Source organism: Salvelinus alpinus, chromosome 31, assembly GCF_045679555.1.
Source record: "Salvelinus alpinus chromosome 31, SLU_Salpinus.1, whole genome shotgun sequence".
Taxonomy (NCBI): Eukaryota; Metazoa; Chordata; class Actinopteri; order Salmoniformes; family Salmonidae; genus Salvelinus; species Salvelinus alpinus.
The window spans coordinates 421,699-438,592 of NC_092116.1; the positions used below are offsets into that span (position 1 = coordinate 421,699).

The 16,894-nt window shown below is 41.3% G+C and overlaps 1 protein-coding gene across 1 annotated transcript in view; it reads left to right on the forward strand.

The window, feature by feature from the left end:
* LOC139561875 (collagen alpha-1(XXV) chain-like) overlaps nucleotides 1–16,894 on the forward strand; it is a 136,609-nt gene that overhangs the window by 23,272 nt on the left and 96,443 nt on the right. The window contains exon 6 of the mRNA XM_071379247.1: nucleotides 3,293–3,319. Coding sequence (XP_071235348.1) covers nucleotides 3,293–3,319 — 27 coding nt within the window. The remainder of the gene's footprint in view (nucleotides 1–3,292; nucleotides 3,320–16,894) is intronic.

The following is a 16,894-nucleotide window of genomic DNA, read 5'->3' on the forward strand; positions in this document are numbered from 1 at the left end:
AAGTTGTACCCCTTGTAATAATATTAGTACAACGCATTAGTATAAATACCTTAGTACTTTTGGTATTGTGGCAAATAGTGGGGTAGGGATAGAAGCTGTGTTGCTGGCGTGGAATGCATAAACCCTACGCTTTGCTCCAGTAGGTTTAACCAACTTAGCGGCAATTGTAATGTGGCTCATATAACAAGGATCGCTACACTGCCCCCTTCGAACGTGAAAGCACATCCCTGTGGTTCAACTACTCAGCTCCCTCACACGTCTGGACTGTGCGAAATTTAAAGTGGGGCCTAAATGAGAATCTCCATTCTCCCAATTTTATTTTCGAACATTATGTTAAGAATCATCACTTCAAGGAAGAGAGAGAAATTTGAAAATGGTAATGTGGGTGTCACCCATCTTTATACTGGCCTTTTACATTAGACGAGATCAGCACAATGCCAGTCAGAAGGTAACAAGGGCGGTGCATGTTGTTCCATGCACTGCCCTTCTTCAGGTTAACTGGGGCTTGATCTGAAGAGCCTCCTGGCTACATCCCAATTTGGAGGACAGTACAATGAGGCAAATCACATCTTACAGTGCAATAATTTTTGGCAACAATAAGTGTCACAATTTATGGCCACCCAGACTATTTACATTGACACTCCCCCCCCCCCTGTTTTGTTTTCACACTGGTGCTACTTGCTGTTTATTATCTATGCGTAGTGTCTTTACAAATTACCATGACCAACATGTACCCCTGCACATTGACTCGGTACCAGTACCCCCCGTATATTTTCTCATTATTATGTAATTTTGTATTTATTTTTTTACTTTATTTTGTAAATATTTTCTTAACTCTATTTCTTGAACTGCATTGTTGGTTAAGGGCTTGTAAGTAAGCATTTCACGGTAAGGTCTACACCTGTTGTATTCGGCGCATGTGACACATACAATTTTATTTGATCAGCATAGCCCATTGGCTGAAATTGAGAGTGAATTCAGTTGAAGATGGCGCCTTCGTGCACCTTTGTGTCTGAGTCTTTCCACTGTCAGTCAGAGAGCTTTTTTCTTCCAATGACTTGCCCAAGGAACTGTTATTCAGCTAGAGGCAGATCCAAAATGGCTCCCTGTTCCAGTCTGACCAGCAGTGATGCTTAGCTCAGACAATACCTGGCTGGAGACAGAACCATTTTTAAGAGAGTTGCACCAATGTAATCACTGGAGAATCAAATAGTTCCTAATCATACAATGCTATAATTGTACCATTCTGGCTCACCTTCTACTGTGGGTCCACAGATCTCTAGAAACAATAAAGACACCACTTATACTATGCTATGACCCTGTTTTTTTTTTAAACATGCAATGAGACATTTGCAATGCTTTCTTTCAATCCTGTCCAACATAATTCCATAGTCAAGCAATGTCATTTTGCCACAAAAATGGAATGAAAGAAGAATCAACATATAAAGATACAATAACAAATGCTTATTTTAAAATGACAGGAACTATGGACATTTATAACTGAGTTATCTACATTTATAACGGAGTTATCTACATTTATAACTGCTAAAATGATAGCTTATTTTAAAGTGGCAATCCACTGACCATTAACAATTGAGTTACCAAAATGTATAATGTATAGCTTAAAATAAAGTGGAACCCTTCTGGCCATTTATTAATGAGGTGCAAACACTTATAAGAGCATATAATCTCCTCAAAATCAAATCAAATCAAATATATTTATATAGCCCTTCTTACATCAGCTGATATCTCAAAGTGCTGTACAGAAACCCAGCCTAAGACCCCAAACAGCAAGCAATGCAGGTGTAGAAGCACGGTGGCTAGGAAAAACTCCCTAGAAAGGCCAGAACCTAGGAAGAAACCTAGAGAGGAACCAGGCTAGGAGGGGTGGCCAGTCCTCTTCTGGCTGTGCTGGGTGGAGATTATAACAGAACATGGCCAAGATGTTCAAATGTTCATAAATGACCAGCATGGTCAAATAATAATAATCACAGTGGTTGTCGAGGGTGCAACAGGTCAGCACCTCAGGAGTAAATGTCAGTTGGCTTTTCATAGCCAATCATTAAGAGTATCTCTACCGCTCCTGCTGTCTCTAGAGAGTTGAAAACAGCAGGTCTGGGACAGGTAGCACGTCCGGTGAACAGGTTAGGGTTCCATAGCTGCAGGCAGAACAGTTGAAACTGGAGCAGCAGCACGGCCAGGTGGACTGGGGACAGCAAGGAGTCATCATGCCAGGTAGTCCTGAGGCATGGTCCTAGAGCTCAGGTCCTCCGAGAGAGAGAAAGAAGGAGAGAATTAGAGAGAGCATACTTACATTCACACAGGACACCGGATAAGACAAGAGAAATACTCCAGATATAACAGACTGACCCTAGCCCCCCGACACATAAACTACAGTAGCATAAATACTGGAGGCTGAGACAGGAGGGGTCAGGAGACACTGTGGCCCCATCCGATGATACCCCCGGACAGGGCCAAACAGGCAGGATATAACCCCACCCACTTTGCCAAAGCACAGCCCCCACACCACTAGAGGGATACCTTCAACCACCAACTTACCATCCTGAGACAAGGCCGAGTATAGCCCACAAAGATCTCCGCCACGGCACAACCCAAACAGAAAGACCACGTCAACCCACTCAAGTGACGCACCCCTCCTAACTGACTTGCCTAGTTAAATAAAGGCTTTAAAAATTTGTCTTGGCCTTTAGGCCTATATATCACAGTCGCAAGGCATATGAATTATCAGGTTATAGAGCAAACAACGCTATTATCACAACACATAGGTTGTCATATGTTGTAATATGGGGGTGGGCTTGACATCCCCAGTGATTTTACCCATGCACCGGTACTGGTTGTCCCTAACCTTGCCAAGAGACAAAGAGCTGTGAATGGATCAGTGGGCTCGTCAACAGTAACAAGGGGTGATGTGCAATGAAACGAGGATGCGAGAGCCCAGGTAGTTGGGTAGAACATTTATCCCCCCAAAAATGGACCATCATTATTTTGGACCATCAGGTGACATTCTGATGACTGATACACTGAATGTCCTGAAAATGTACTAAAAACATCCTCAGGGACGTTCCCGGAACAAACCGGGATCTAGACAAAACCTCCACAAGACCATGATACAACGTCCTGTTGACTTTAGGCAAACATTTCATACTGTTCTGGGGACATCCTAACAACTGATTTTTGTTTGCAGGGAATGAAACCCCACCTCTACAGGCAGGGCGAGTCTCTCCCTTGTGACCCTGTTACATATTATTTTATCTAACATCTTTCTTTCTAGGGACCTGAGGGGCCACCAGGACAAAAGGTAGAGTTGATTTAATCTTCTGTGTTCATTATTAAACCAGTTTCTCGCTTAGGTAAATCGGATAGCTTCTGAGTCATATAACAAAAACTTTGGAGGTTGTTTTTTATTTATAATTATTCTTGTTTTATTAGTAATGTGAGAAATTTCCTTTATGTCCATTTTGTGAGAAAATGTTTGTACTCAGGGCACTATGCGGGTTTGATTGAGGAGGGCCCAAAGTCACGACTAATAGCCTCGGTCTTAATAGGGCTGGGTGGTATACCATATTTTACGATATACCAGTATTGATGCACAGACCGGTTTGGGTTTTTACTATACCTTCTATAACGATATTTGAATGTTTTGTTTGTTATACGCTGTTTATTATGTCTATGAGTGCAGGAAATGCAGAAAATTCTGAAAATGATTGTTTGGTTGAAGTTGAACAGTTTAAAACAATGAAGAAAGACCAATTGAAAACACTTAGATTGTATGTGTTTCCACCGTAGGGTCACACACTACTCAAAGCAAATTTAGATCTTTTATTTTTCAAAAACATAAATTCTAAAAATGGTGATATGATATTTTGGCCATATTGCCCAGCCCTATGTCCTAAGTAGCCCAGTGTCAGCTACTGTTAATAGTTATCCTCTACAATATTACATCTCATCCATATCCCCTCATGAGACCTAGACAGACACTTGGGAGACTAATCCTGGGCTCACATACTCAGGAAACAAAATACATTCTCAACATCTTACACTCAAAATAACCATTATGCCCACTCTACAGTCCATTGAGTGGGGTGCTCTACTATTAAACACCCTAATGATGCATGACAGCCATTATGCACCAGAGTGTTCACCACACATTGCAGTGGAGAGCTGAGGACTAACACATACACATACTATAAAGGTACATTTTGCAGTTTATATCTGTCCCATTCAGATAGAATTTAAGAGGGGGAGAAGAGAGGGGGGGGGGGGAGCACCTTCGAACCATCAAAATGTAAGTCCATGACATTCTCCAGGAAGAGGATTCCATCAAAGCTGGACCTGTACTTTGATGGTTGCCAGCTAGCCACAACTAAGGAGCTTGACATCCTCAGAGTCACAATAAACAGCAAACTGTCATGGTCGAAACACCTCTTTAACATCTCCATCAGAGCAGCTCAGAAACTGGGAGCACTGAGGAGAGTGGCCAGCAAACTTAACACCAAGAGCCGAGCCATCGTCTACAAGGCACATGTCTGCAGTGTCATGGAGTACACTTCCCTGAGCTGGATGAGTGCCCCACCTACTCACCTCAGCCTGCTTGACAACATCCAGAAAAAGTTCCTGAAAGTAATCGGTGTGGAACAGGACACCGCCCCTACACAACTCACCATCCCCAGCCTTCACAGAGATGACAGGTTGCTGCTGGTACAGCCCTTTGCAAAATGCACCCCACCACTGCACCATGGACCGCCAAGCTATGCTCCCCCCACCATATACCAGACGCGGTACTACCTGCATATGCACAGCCATGCCAGACCTTGCTCTCACCCTCCCAGTCAACCGAGCATGCTCCCTAGACAGAAGCTTCCATTAGCCCTGCTTTGGGTGTAACTTTTCTGCTAAACTACGTCCCCGTGCACCTTATGTCCTCATACTGATGGAATTCCCTTTGGAAGTAATTAGGCGACATTCTGTGAATAAATAATGCACTGCCTTAAATCAGTGTTGTTGTTGTTGTTGCTATTAACTTTTATGAATTACATAGAAAAGGTTGTCATATCAATATGAGGACTAGTCTAATAACAGTTGTTTATAAATCCATTATAATCGACCGATTAACCCTCATACTACCATCATATTTTACATACATGGATTACCAACTGGGGTCATTTTGACCTCAAGAAGAAACTATTGGAAAAAGTAACAATCATAGCAAAATATCAAGTGAATTCTAATCAAAACATTATTAGACTGTAAATAATGTTATCTGATTTATTTATTTTAATTACCAAAACAAACAGATTTTAGCACAATTACAGTAATTAGCATATTATGTCAAATGAAAATAGAAATGTTTCCCTTAAATAATGTGCAGATTTTTCCTAAAGTACAATCTACATTAGCACTAAAAAGCTGATTTACCAACATTTGATTTCAGTATCATTTAGGTTTTTAGAAATTTTAAGACAATTTACATTTTGACATTTATGTGGTAAAAAATGACTGCCATTTAATGGGGCGGTACACCAAAATCTGAAATACCAATCATTGCATTGAGAAAAAGTGATTCATCCATTGATCCTGAGAAACAATGACCAAAAATATGGCTAAGTTTTCTGTATTTTCTAAACCCCCAGCCAGCATTAGCATCGCTGCTAGTGAAACAATGGGAGTGTTAGGGCCTACTGTAGAATGATTAAAAAAGCATGCCTAAATCATCAAAGTAACATCAAATCAAATGGTATAGAAACCCAAATACCCAAGTTGCACATATAGAATATTGGAGGATATTATAATAATATAAAATTTCCTGTAAAAAAAAAAATGGGGGGGGGAGAATAAACTCTACTGTATGTGTACATATAGAGAGAGGGTAGCTGGTTTCTGTATAAAAAAAAAGTTTGACCTTTTCTCTTTTACAAATGTTACCTTTATATACAACATTAAAAAAATATATATTTGTATTTTTTATTTCACCTTTATTTGACCAGGTAGGCCAGTTGAGAACAAGTTCTCATTTACAACTGTGACCTGGTAAGATAAAGCAAAACACTGCGACAAAAACAACAACACAGAGTTACACATGGGATAAACAAGCGTACAGTCAATAACACATTAGGAAAATCTGTATACAGTGTGTGCAAATGAAGTAAGGAGGTAAGGCAATAAATAGGCCATAGTGGCGAAGTAATTGCAATTTAGCAATTTACACTGGAGTGATATATGTGCAGATGAGGATGTACAAGTAGAAATACTGGTGTGCAAAAGAGCAGAAAAACAGAAACAAATATGGGGATGAGGTATATAGTTGTATTATACACGTTATACCCAAACATAAACACATTAAAATACAAAAACACAGTCATGGAAAACACAAATAAAACGTCACAAATCAAACATTCCTCCACAAATAAGTCCCCAATCAATACTTTAAATTGCTCAGGTGTCACCAGAACAACAAGATTAAATGTATTTGGAAATTTGTTCCAGCAATACTGTGCATTAAAACTAAAAGCAGATTTACCTAACTTGGTGGAGACCCTTGGAACTGTAAGAGTTAACCACCCCTGTGAACGGGTTAGGCAACTCAGGTGTCTATACTTCAACAGCAAAGTTAGATAAGACGGAAGTTTATGGAATAGTGCCTTGTAAACAAAAATAGAGTAATGTAGAGATCTACGGGTCTTTAGCGAAGTCCAGCCAACATTTGGATACAGGATGCAGTAATGAGTATCAAAAGGTTTAAGAGTAATAGCAGCTGCACTTTTATTAATAATATCACTATAATCAAGAACAGATTAAAAGGTTGACTGAATAATCTGCTTCCAACTGCTTAGAGAAAGGCAAGATCTCTTTCAGTAGAAAAAGCCAACTTTAATTCTTAGCTTCTTAACCAGCTCATCTACTGTATATGTTTTTTAAACGTCAATTCCATATCAATCCAAATGTCTAAGTATTTATATGCGGGAACACGTTCGATTGGAGAACCAGTTTTGACACAGCCAGATCAACAGTCGGGGCAACAGCATACATACTAATAGTATAATTTGCATATAGATGAAGTTTAAACATTTTAACAGACTGACCAATAGTGTTTATATAAATAGTGAAGAGAATAGGTCCCAAAATCAACCCCTGTGGTACACCTTTATGTACTTCAAGAAATTCAGACCTATCCCCATCAATCACGATGGCCTGAGTTCTAGCACTAAGATAATCATGAAACCATGAACAGGCGTCAGAGTTCAGGCATATCGAGGACAACTTATTCAAAAAAATATCATGATCAACCGTATCAAAAGTGTCGTGTCTGACTATGATAAAATTATATGACATGCTATTTTATCAAGTCGATTACCTAACATTTAATTGATTACGTGATTGAATTAAATCCTGCAACAATTAAACCATTAATAAACTGGGGCACCACGGAAGCATTCATTTATATAGAGCGGTTATCTCCCGAATCCACTCTCTTAAAGATCTGAAGATCTTTTATATCAATAGCAGTCAATTATTAATTGTCACCTCGATCGGTCGGTCTCATTCTGATTGTCATAAGTACTTGGTTATCTGCACGAACCCTAGCTAATAAGTTGAATCAGCAATACACAAATTGGCTTAATTATTTATTTACTAAATACCTAAATAATCACACAGAATTACATATATATATATACACAGGATAGATCACACATCGATTACTAATCAGGTCATAAAAAGCACATAGTGGGCTAACCCAATATGACAGCTGATTACACAAAGGATGGAGGTTGGGTTTGAATGAAAGAGCGGGAAGACTGAGGGAAAAAGGGATTGGGTCTCTATCGGATTGTGAGGAGCTATGCTACCGTAAATACAGAATCTTATGAATTCTAATAACCGCCCATTCGGAAAAGGAAAATTAAAAAAAGCAAAGTTGTACATTTACCAAGGATTCAAGAATCTTAGCTAGACAATGATGCCTTGAAATGAGGTGATCATTTTTAAGATCACTGCTGTCCCTGCCCTTATGGAGTAGCAGCACAAGAGCTAATTTCCATACTTTATGAATATTTCCTGATAACAATGTTCAATAAAAAATGTGGGTTATTGAGCCAACAATGATGGGCGCTGCACACTTAAGCAGACCAGGATCCAATTGGTCGGCCCCTGTGGATTTCTTGTTGCTTAGCTAGCATCCAGGACTTATTTTTCTGTAAATAGCCTAAAATAATTATTTCTCTGATCATTCAGTAAGTGATCATTCAGCAAGTTTCCCCTATCGGCATCCAGCCCAATATCATTGTGAATAGGCTTAGAAGTTATTTCAAAGAGAGAACCCACTGAAATATATTTTGAATAAATGCATCAATGATGCCATTTTTATCTGTAATGAGGCCAGTGTCTGGGGGGTGGCAGAGAGGAGGAAGTAGAACCGTTCAGGGTTCGACAGTTTTCCAGAATTTAGCCGGTTCCCATTACAGTCCGAAAGAGCGGATACATAATAATCAGACTTAACCTGTCTGATTTGTCTTACACAATGACTCCTCAGTTGCTTAAAAGCTTGCCAGTCCAGGGCTAAGACTGTGTTTCTGGCCTTGACCCAAGCGTCATCTCTTTTATGAATTACATCTGATAATTCCGGTGTACCAGGCATTCGATCTACCTTTAACCCTTGATTATCCACAATAGTATTGAATACATCTGCAAAAAGGCTCAAAGCTAAATCAGGTTCAGGGATAGCTGAAGTACAATCAAGGTCACTAAAATAGAGATCATGTAAAAAAAAAAACTGTTCACTGAACTTTTTAAAGTTCCTCTTTGTGATGATACGAGGCTTAGATGTTTGTATTTTTACATCTCTAACACAAACATTACAGTATCACAGTTCTACCAAGTATTCATACCACTGACAGACTTTTATGAGCTGTTTTGACTGCAACTAAGCATATATGTAAGTTAATATTGATTTTGTGCATGGTTATAACCAGTTATAACCATAGGCAAGTACATAAGGTGCGGCATCTCTGCAGGTTTTTAGATTCGCCCTAGTATGATTACATTTTAGAGAATACACACCAATACAGCTCTGGGTGTAGATTCAGAGCGTATCTGAGTTCTGTATTGCAGTTCTATCAAGTATTTATACCATTGGCAGACTTTTTACACCATTGGCAGATTTTTATAAGCACAGAAAAAATGATATTTTGGTTTTGTACACAGCCATATGACATGTGGCATAGAAAAGTACAATCTTAGGCGAGTACATGGGGAGAAATATCACTGCAGATGATCTGTCTATCTGGTCAAAACCTGATACAGGTTCCCCTCCACCTTCTGGTGGTATGGATAACTTGTTACTATGTCTCAAGAGAAACCTAGATTCAAATAAAGATCCTATCTATCAAATTAATATAGACAGAATTAAGTGTTTTGACCCCAAAGGAATTTAATTTTTTTAAAGTCCATATTGATACAGAAATAATAAACAATGCAAGAACAAGTTAATTGACAAACATGAAAATGTGGAAGAATTGAATAAATGACCTTTGGGCTGTAATCAAAAATGTACCCATTTGTTTGTATGACGGTTAATAGTACTGCTGAGCCATGAGATTCTATGCTAGTCTCAGGCTTACTATAGAGCAGTAGGGCACACACATGATAACCACCAAATCAAATCAAATTTTATTTGTCACATACACATGGTTAGCAGATGTTAATGCAAGTGTAGCGAAATGCTTGTGCTTCTAGTTCCGACCATGCAGTAATATCTAACAAGTATTCTAACCTAACAATTTCACAACAACTACCTTATACACACAAGTGTAAAGGAATGAATGTGAATATGTACATACAAATATATGAATGAGTGATGGCTGAACGGCATAGGCAAGATGCAGTAGATGGTATAGAGTACAGTAAATACATATGGGATGAGTAATGTAGGGTATGAAAACATTATTTAAAGTGGCATTGTTTAAAGTGGCTAGTGATACATTTAATTACATCAAGATGGCTAGATGCAGTAGATGGTTTAGCGTACAGTATATACATATGAGATGAGTAATGTAGGGTATGTAAACATTATATAAAGTGGCATTGTTTAAAGTGGCTAGTGATACATTTATTACATACATTTTTCCATTATTAAAGTGGCTAGAGTTGAGTCAGTATGTTGGCAGCAGCCACTCAATGTTAGTGATGGCTGTTTAACAGTCTGATGGCCTTGAGATAGAAGCTGTTTTTCAGTCTCTCGGTCCCCGCTTTGATGCACCTGTACTGACCTCGCCTTCTGGATGATAGCGGGGTGAACAGGCAGTGGCTCGGGTGGTTGTTGTCCTTGATGATCTTTTTGGCCTTCCTGGGACATCGGGTGGTGTAGGTGTCCTGGAGGGCAGGTAGTTTGCACCCGGTGATGCGTTGTGCAGACCTCACTACCCTCTGGAGAGCCTTACGGTTATGGGCGGAGCAGCTGCCGTACCAGGCGGTGATACAGCCCGACAGGATGCTCTCGATTGTGCATCTGTAAAAGTTTGTGAGTGTTTTTGGTGACAAGCCGAATTTCTTCAGACTCCTGAGGTTGAAGAGACCATATATTGAGTAGGAGATCATTAATCCCCACTTGTAATGTCTACAGAGTCTAAATTGCTGTGTCTAGAAAATAACAAGGAGAACGTGGAAACTTAACAGAGCGCTGTCTCCTTTTTTTTTTTCTCCACATTGACTAAGCTTCTCAGTGTGGCTATTCCCAAAATCCTGTGCCTTCTGTCATTCTAATCTCACAAGTCTTGAAATTTCACGAGATGTTTACCCTGGATGGTGTTTTTAAGGTAATCAAACCCTCTCAGCCCCGAAGAGGAGCAGAGATATCAAAGGTTGTCTCAGCTTGTTTTTCTCCCATTTTCTCCTTGTCTGTTCGCAGCGCTGTGTCTCGCAAGGACTGGAGCTGGAGGTTTTGTAGCAGGGTATTACCGCCACACCAGCGAGTCATGAGTCATGACGGCAGTCAAATTCCAGGTGACCATTTAGTCACAGTAATTAGGCTTCTCCAAGCTCTGATGCTGCTGATGGTCATTAGTAGCCTACCAAACTTGTTAACTGCCTAGTACTCAGCAGTCTATTGTCCCTCTAATCACTCTGACATCAATGTAAATGTAATCGAAAAGCTAATTAAACACTTCATGAGAGCCCATGAGCAAGATTGCTCCGACAGAGGGGGCCGCCTCGCTTCTAGTCCTTAGGAAACGTTGTATTTTTTAATGTATAATTTCTTACATTGTTAGCTCAGAAAATGTTATGTGTTATTACATACAGCCGGGATATCTATTGGATATCAGAGCGGTGGTGACTCACCAGCATCACCAGCATTACGACCAGGAATACGACTTTCTCGAAGCGGATCCTTTGTTCGCACCTCCCAAGGCATTTGAACTGATTCCAGAGGCCGACTCAAAACAACGCCACTGGAGGAGAGGAATTCGGAGTGGTCTTCTAGTCAGACTTCGGAGGCGCGCATACCGCCCACTGCTTTCGAGTATATTACTCACTAACGTTCAGTCTCTAGATAACAAAGTTGACGAGATCAGAGCAAGGGTTGCTTTCCAGAGAGACATCAGGGATTGTAACATACTATGTTTCACCGAAACATGGCTCTTTCGGGATAAACTGTCGGAATCGGTCCAGCCATCTGGATTCTCAGTGCATCACACCGACAAGAATAAACATCTCTCCAGGAAGAAGAAAGGCAGGGGTGTATGTTTCATGATTAACGACTCATGGTGTAATTGTAATAACATACAGGAACTCAAGTCCTTTTTGTTCACCTGACCTAGAATACCTCACAATCAAATGCCTACCGTATTATCTCCCAAGAGAATTCTCTTCAGTTATTGTCACAGCCTTGTATATCCCCCCTCAAGCCGATACCTCAAGGAACTTCACTGGACTTTATGCAAACTGGAAACCACATATCTTTAGGATGCATTTATTGTAGCTGGGGATATTAACAAAGCAAATTTTAGAAAAAGGCTACCTAGATTCGATCAGCATATCAACTGCAGCACTAGTGCTACAAAAACACTGGACCATTGTTACTCTAACTTCCGGTATGCATACAAGGCCCTCCTCCGCCCTCCTTTTGGCAAATCTGACCACAACTCCATTTTGCTCCTCCCTTCCTATAGGCAGAAATTCAAACAGGAAGCACCCATGCTAAGGACTATTCAACGCTGGTCTGACCAATCAGAACCCACACTTCAAGATTGTTTTGATCACCGGACTGGGATATGTTTGGGTAGCTTCTGAGAATAATATGAATGCGTACACTGAGACAATTACTGAGTTTAACTAGAGGTGCATAGGAGATGTTGTACCCACTGTGACTATTAAAACCTACCCTAACCAGGTGCCATGGATAGATGGCAGCATTCGCGCAAAATTGAAAGCACGAGCCACCGCATTTAACCATGGCAAGGTGATGCCTTCCGCAAGGCAATCAAACAGGAAACACATCAGTATTGAGACAAAGTGGAGTTGCAATTCAACGGCTCAGAAACAAGATGTATGTGGCAGGGTCGCGGACACCGACGTCTTGCTTCCGGACAAGCTACACACGTTCTTCGTCCGCTTTCAGGATAACACAATGCCACCGACGCGGCCAGCTACCAAGGACTGTGGGCTCTCCTGCTCCGTGGCCGACGTGAGTAAGACATTTAAACGTGTTAACCCTCACAAGGCTGCCGGCCCAGACCGCATCCCTAACCGCGTCCTCAGAGCATGCGCAGACCAGCTGGCTGGTTTGTTTACAGACATATTCCATCTCTCTCTATCCCAGTCTACCGTCCCCACATGCTTAAAGATGGCCACCATTTTTCTGTACCCAAGAATGCAAAGGTAACTGAACTAAATGACTCACTTCTGTCATCATGAAGTGCTTTGAGAGACTAGTCAAGGATCATATCACCGCCACCTTACCTGTCACCCTAGACCCACTTCAATTTGCTTACCGCCCCAATATGTCCACAGACAATGCAATCGCCATCACACTGCACACTGTCCTATCCCATCTGGACAAGAGGAATACCTATGTAAGAGTGCTGTTCATTGACTATAGCTCAGCATTCAACACCATAGTACCCTCCAAGCTCATCATTAAGCTCAAAGCCCTGGGTCTGAACCCCACCCTGTGCAATTGGATCCTGGACTTCCTGACGGGCTGCCCCCAGGTGGTGAAGGTAGAAAACAACATCTCCACTTCGCTGATCCTCAACACTGGGGGTGCGTACTCAGCCCCCTCCTGTACTCCCTGTTCATCCATTGACGGCGTGGCTAAGCACGCCTCCAACTCACTCATCAAGTTTGCAGACGACACAACGGTAGTAGGCTTGATTACCATCAACGACGAGACAGCCTACAGGGAGGAGGTGAGTGCTCTGGGAGTGTGGTGTCAGGAAAATAACCTCTCACTCAACGTCAACAAAACAAAGTAGATGATCATGGACTTCAGGAAACAGCAGAGGGAGCACCCCCTATCTACATCGAGGGGACAGAAGTGGAGAAGGTGGAAAGTTTTAAGTTCCTCGAAGTACTTATCTCTGACAAACTGAATGGTCCGCCTCTTAAACCTCAGGAGGCTGAAGAAATTTGGCTTTTCACCTAAAACCCTCACAAACTTTTACAGATGCACAATTTAGAGCATCCTGTCAGGCTGTATCATCACCTGGTAGGGCAACTAGAGGTCGACTGATTAGGATTTTTCAACACCGATACCAATTATTAGAGGAACAAAAAAAGCCGATACCGATTAATCGGCCAATTTTTTAAATATATATATTTGTAATAATGACAATTACAACAATACTGAATGAACAACGAACACTTTTATTTTAACTTAATATAATACATAAATAAAATCCATTTAGTCTCAAATAAATAATGAAACATGTTCAATTTGGTTTAAAGAATGCAAAAATAGTGTTGAAGAAAGTAAAAGTGCAATATGTGCCATGTAAAAAAGCTAATGTTTATGTTCCTTGCTCAGAACATGAGAATATATGAAAGCAGGTGGTTCCTTTTAACATGAGTCTTCAATATTCCCAGTTAATAAGTTTTAGGTTGTAGTTATTATAGGAATTATGACATGTCAACTATTTCTCTCTATACCATTTGTGCTTCATATACCTTTGACTATTGGATGTTCTTATAGACACTTTAGTATTGCCAGCCTAATCTCGGGAGTTCATAGGCTTGAAGTCATTAACAGCGCTGTGCTTCAAGCATTGCTAAGAAGTGCTTTTTGAATTAATTCTTACAAGCCTGCTGTTGCCTACCACCGCTCAGTCAGACTGCTCTATCAAATATCAAATCATAGACTTAATTATAATAAACACACAGAAATACGAGCCTTTGGTCATTAATATGGTCAAATCCGTAAACTATCATTTCGAAAACAAAACGTTTATTCTTTCAGTGAAATACGGAACCTTTCCGTATTTTATCGAACGGTTGGCAACCCTAAGTCTAAATATTGTTTCTACATTGCACAACCTTCAATGTTACGTCATAATTATGTAAAATTCTGGCAAATTAATTACGGTCTTTGTTAGGAAGAAATGGTCTTCACACAATTCGCAACGAGCCATGCGGCCAAAACTCTTTTTATTTTACATTTTTTTATTTCACCTATATTTAACCAGGTAGGCTAGTTGAGAACAAGTTCTCATTTACAACTGCGACCTGGCCAAGATAAAGCATAGCAGTGTGAACAGACAACAACACAGAGTTACACATGGAGTAAACAATAAACAAGTCAATAACACAGGAGGGGAAAAAAAAAAAAATGTCTATATACATTGTGTGCAAAAGGCATGAGGTAGGCAATAAATAGGCCATATGAGCGAATAATTACAATTTAGCAGATTAACACTGGAGTGATAAATCATCAGATGATCATGAGCAAGTAGAGATACTGGTGTGCAAAAGAGCAGAAAAATAAATAAATAAAAACAGTAAGGGGATGAGGTAGGTGAATTGGGTGGGTCGTTTACAGATGGACTATGTACAGCTGCAGCGATCGGTTAGCTGCTCAGATAGCAGATGTTTAAAGTTGGTGAGGGAAATAAAAGTCTCCAACTTCAGCGATTTTTGCAATTCGTTCCAGTCACAGGCAGCAGAGAACTGGAAGGACAGGCGGCCAAATGAGGTGTTGCCTTTTGGGATGATCAGTGAGATATACCTGCTGGAGCGCGTGCTACGGGTGGGTGTTGATATCGTGACCAGTGAACTGAGATAAGGCGGAGCTTTACCTAGCATGGACTTATAGATGACCTGGAGCCAGTGGATCTGGCGACGAATATGTAGTGAGGGCTAGCCGACTAGAGCATACAGGTCGCAGTGGTGGGTGATATAAGGTGTTTTAGTAACAAAACGGATGGCACTATGATAAACTGCATCTAGTTTGCTGAGTAGAGTATTGGAAGCTATTTTGTAGATGACATCGCCGAAGTCGAGGATCGGTAGGATAGTCAGTTTTACTAGGGTGAGTTTGGCGGCGTGAGTGAAGGAGGCTTTGTTTCGAAATAGAATGCTGATTCTTGATTTGATTTTGGATTGGAGATGTTTAATATGAGTCTGGAAGGAGAGTTTACAGTCTAGCCAGACACCTAGGTATTTATAGATGTCCACATATTCTAGGTCGGAACCGTCCAGGGTGGTGATGCTAGTCGGGCGGGCGGGTGCAGGCAGCGAACGGTTGAAAAGCATGCATTTGGTTTTACTAGCGTTTAAGAGCAGTTGGAGACCACGGAAGGAGTGCTGTATGGCATTGAAGCTCGTTTGGAGGTTAGATAGCACAGTGTCCAAGGAAGGGCCAGAAGTATACAGAATGGTGTCGTCTGCGTAGAGGTGGATCAGGGAATCGCCCGCAGCAAGAGCAACATAATTGATATATACAGAGAAAAGAGTCGGCCCGAGAATTGAACCCTGTGGTACCCCCATAGAGACTGCCAGAGGACCGGAGAACATGCCCTCCGATTTGACACACTGAACTCTGTCTGCAAAGTAGTTGGAGAACCAGGCAAGGCAGTCATCAGAAAAACCGAGGCTACTGAGTCTGCCGATAAGAATATGGTGATTGACAGAGTCGAAAGCCTTGGCCAGGTCGATGAAGACGGCTGCACAGTACTGTCTTTTATCAATGGCGGTTATGATATCGTTTAGTACCTTGAGCGTGGCTGAGGTGCACCCGTGACCGGCTCGGAAACCGGATTGCACAGCGGAGAAGGTACGATGGGATTCGAGATGGTCAGTGATCTGTTTATTAACTTGGCTTTCGAAGACCTTAGATAGCCAGGGCAGGATGGATATAGGTCTGTAACAGTTTGGATCCAGGGTGTCTCCCCATTTGAAGAGGGATCTCAGACGATATGAAAGACAGGTTGAACAGGCTGGTAATAGGGGTTGCGACAATGGCGACGGATAGTTTCAGAAATAGAGGGTCTAGATTGTCAAGCCCAGCTGATTTGTATGGGTCCAGGTTTTGCAGCTCTTTCAGGACATCTGCTATCTGGATTTGGGTAAAGGAGAAGCTGGGGGACGCTTGGGCGAGTAGCTGCGGGGGGGCCGGAGCTGTTGGCCGAGGTTGGAGTAGCCAGGTGGAAGGCATGGCCAGCCGTTGAGAAATGCTTGTTGAAGTTTTCGATTATCATGGATTTATCGGTGGTGACCGTGTTACCTAGCCTCAGTGCAGTGGGCAGCTGGGAGGAAGTGCTCTTGTTCTCCATGGACTTTACAGTGTCCCAGAACTTTTTGGAGTTAGAGCTACAGGATGCAAATTTCTGCTTGAAAAAGCTAGCCTGCGTGTATTGGTTCCTGACTTCCCTGAACAGTTGCATATTGC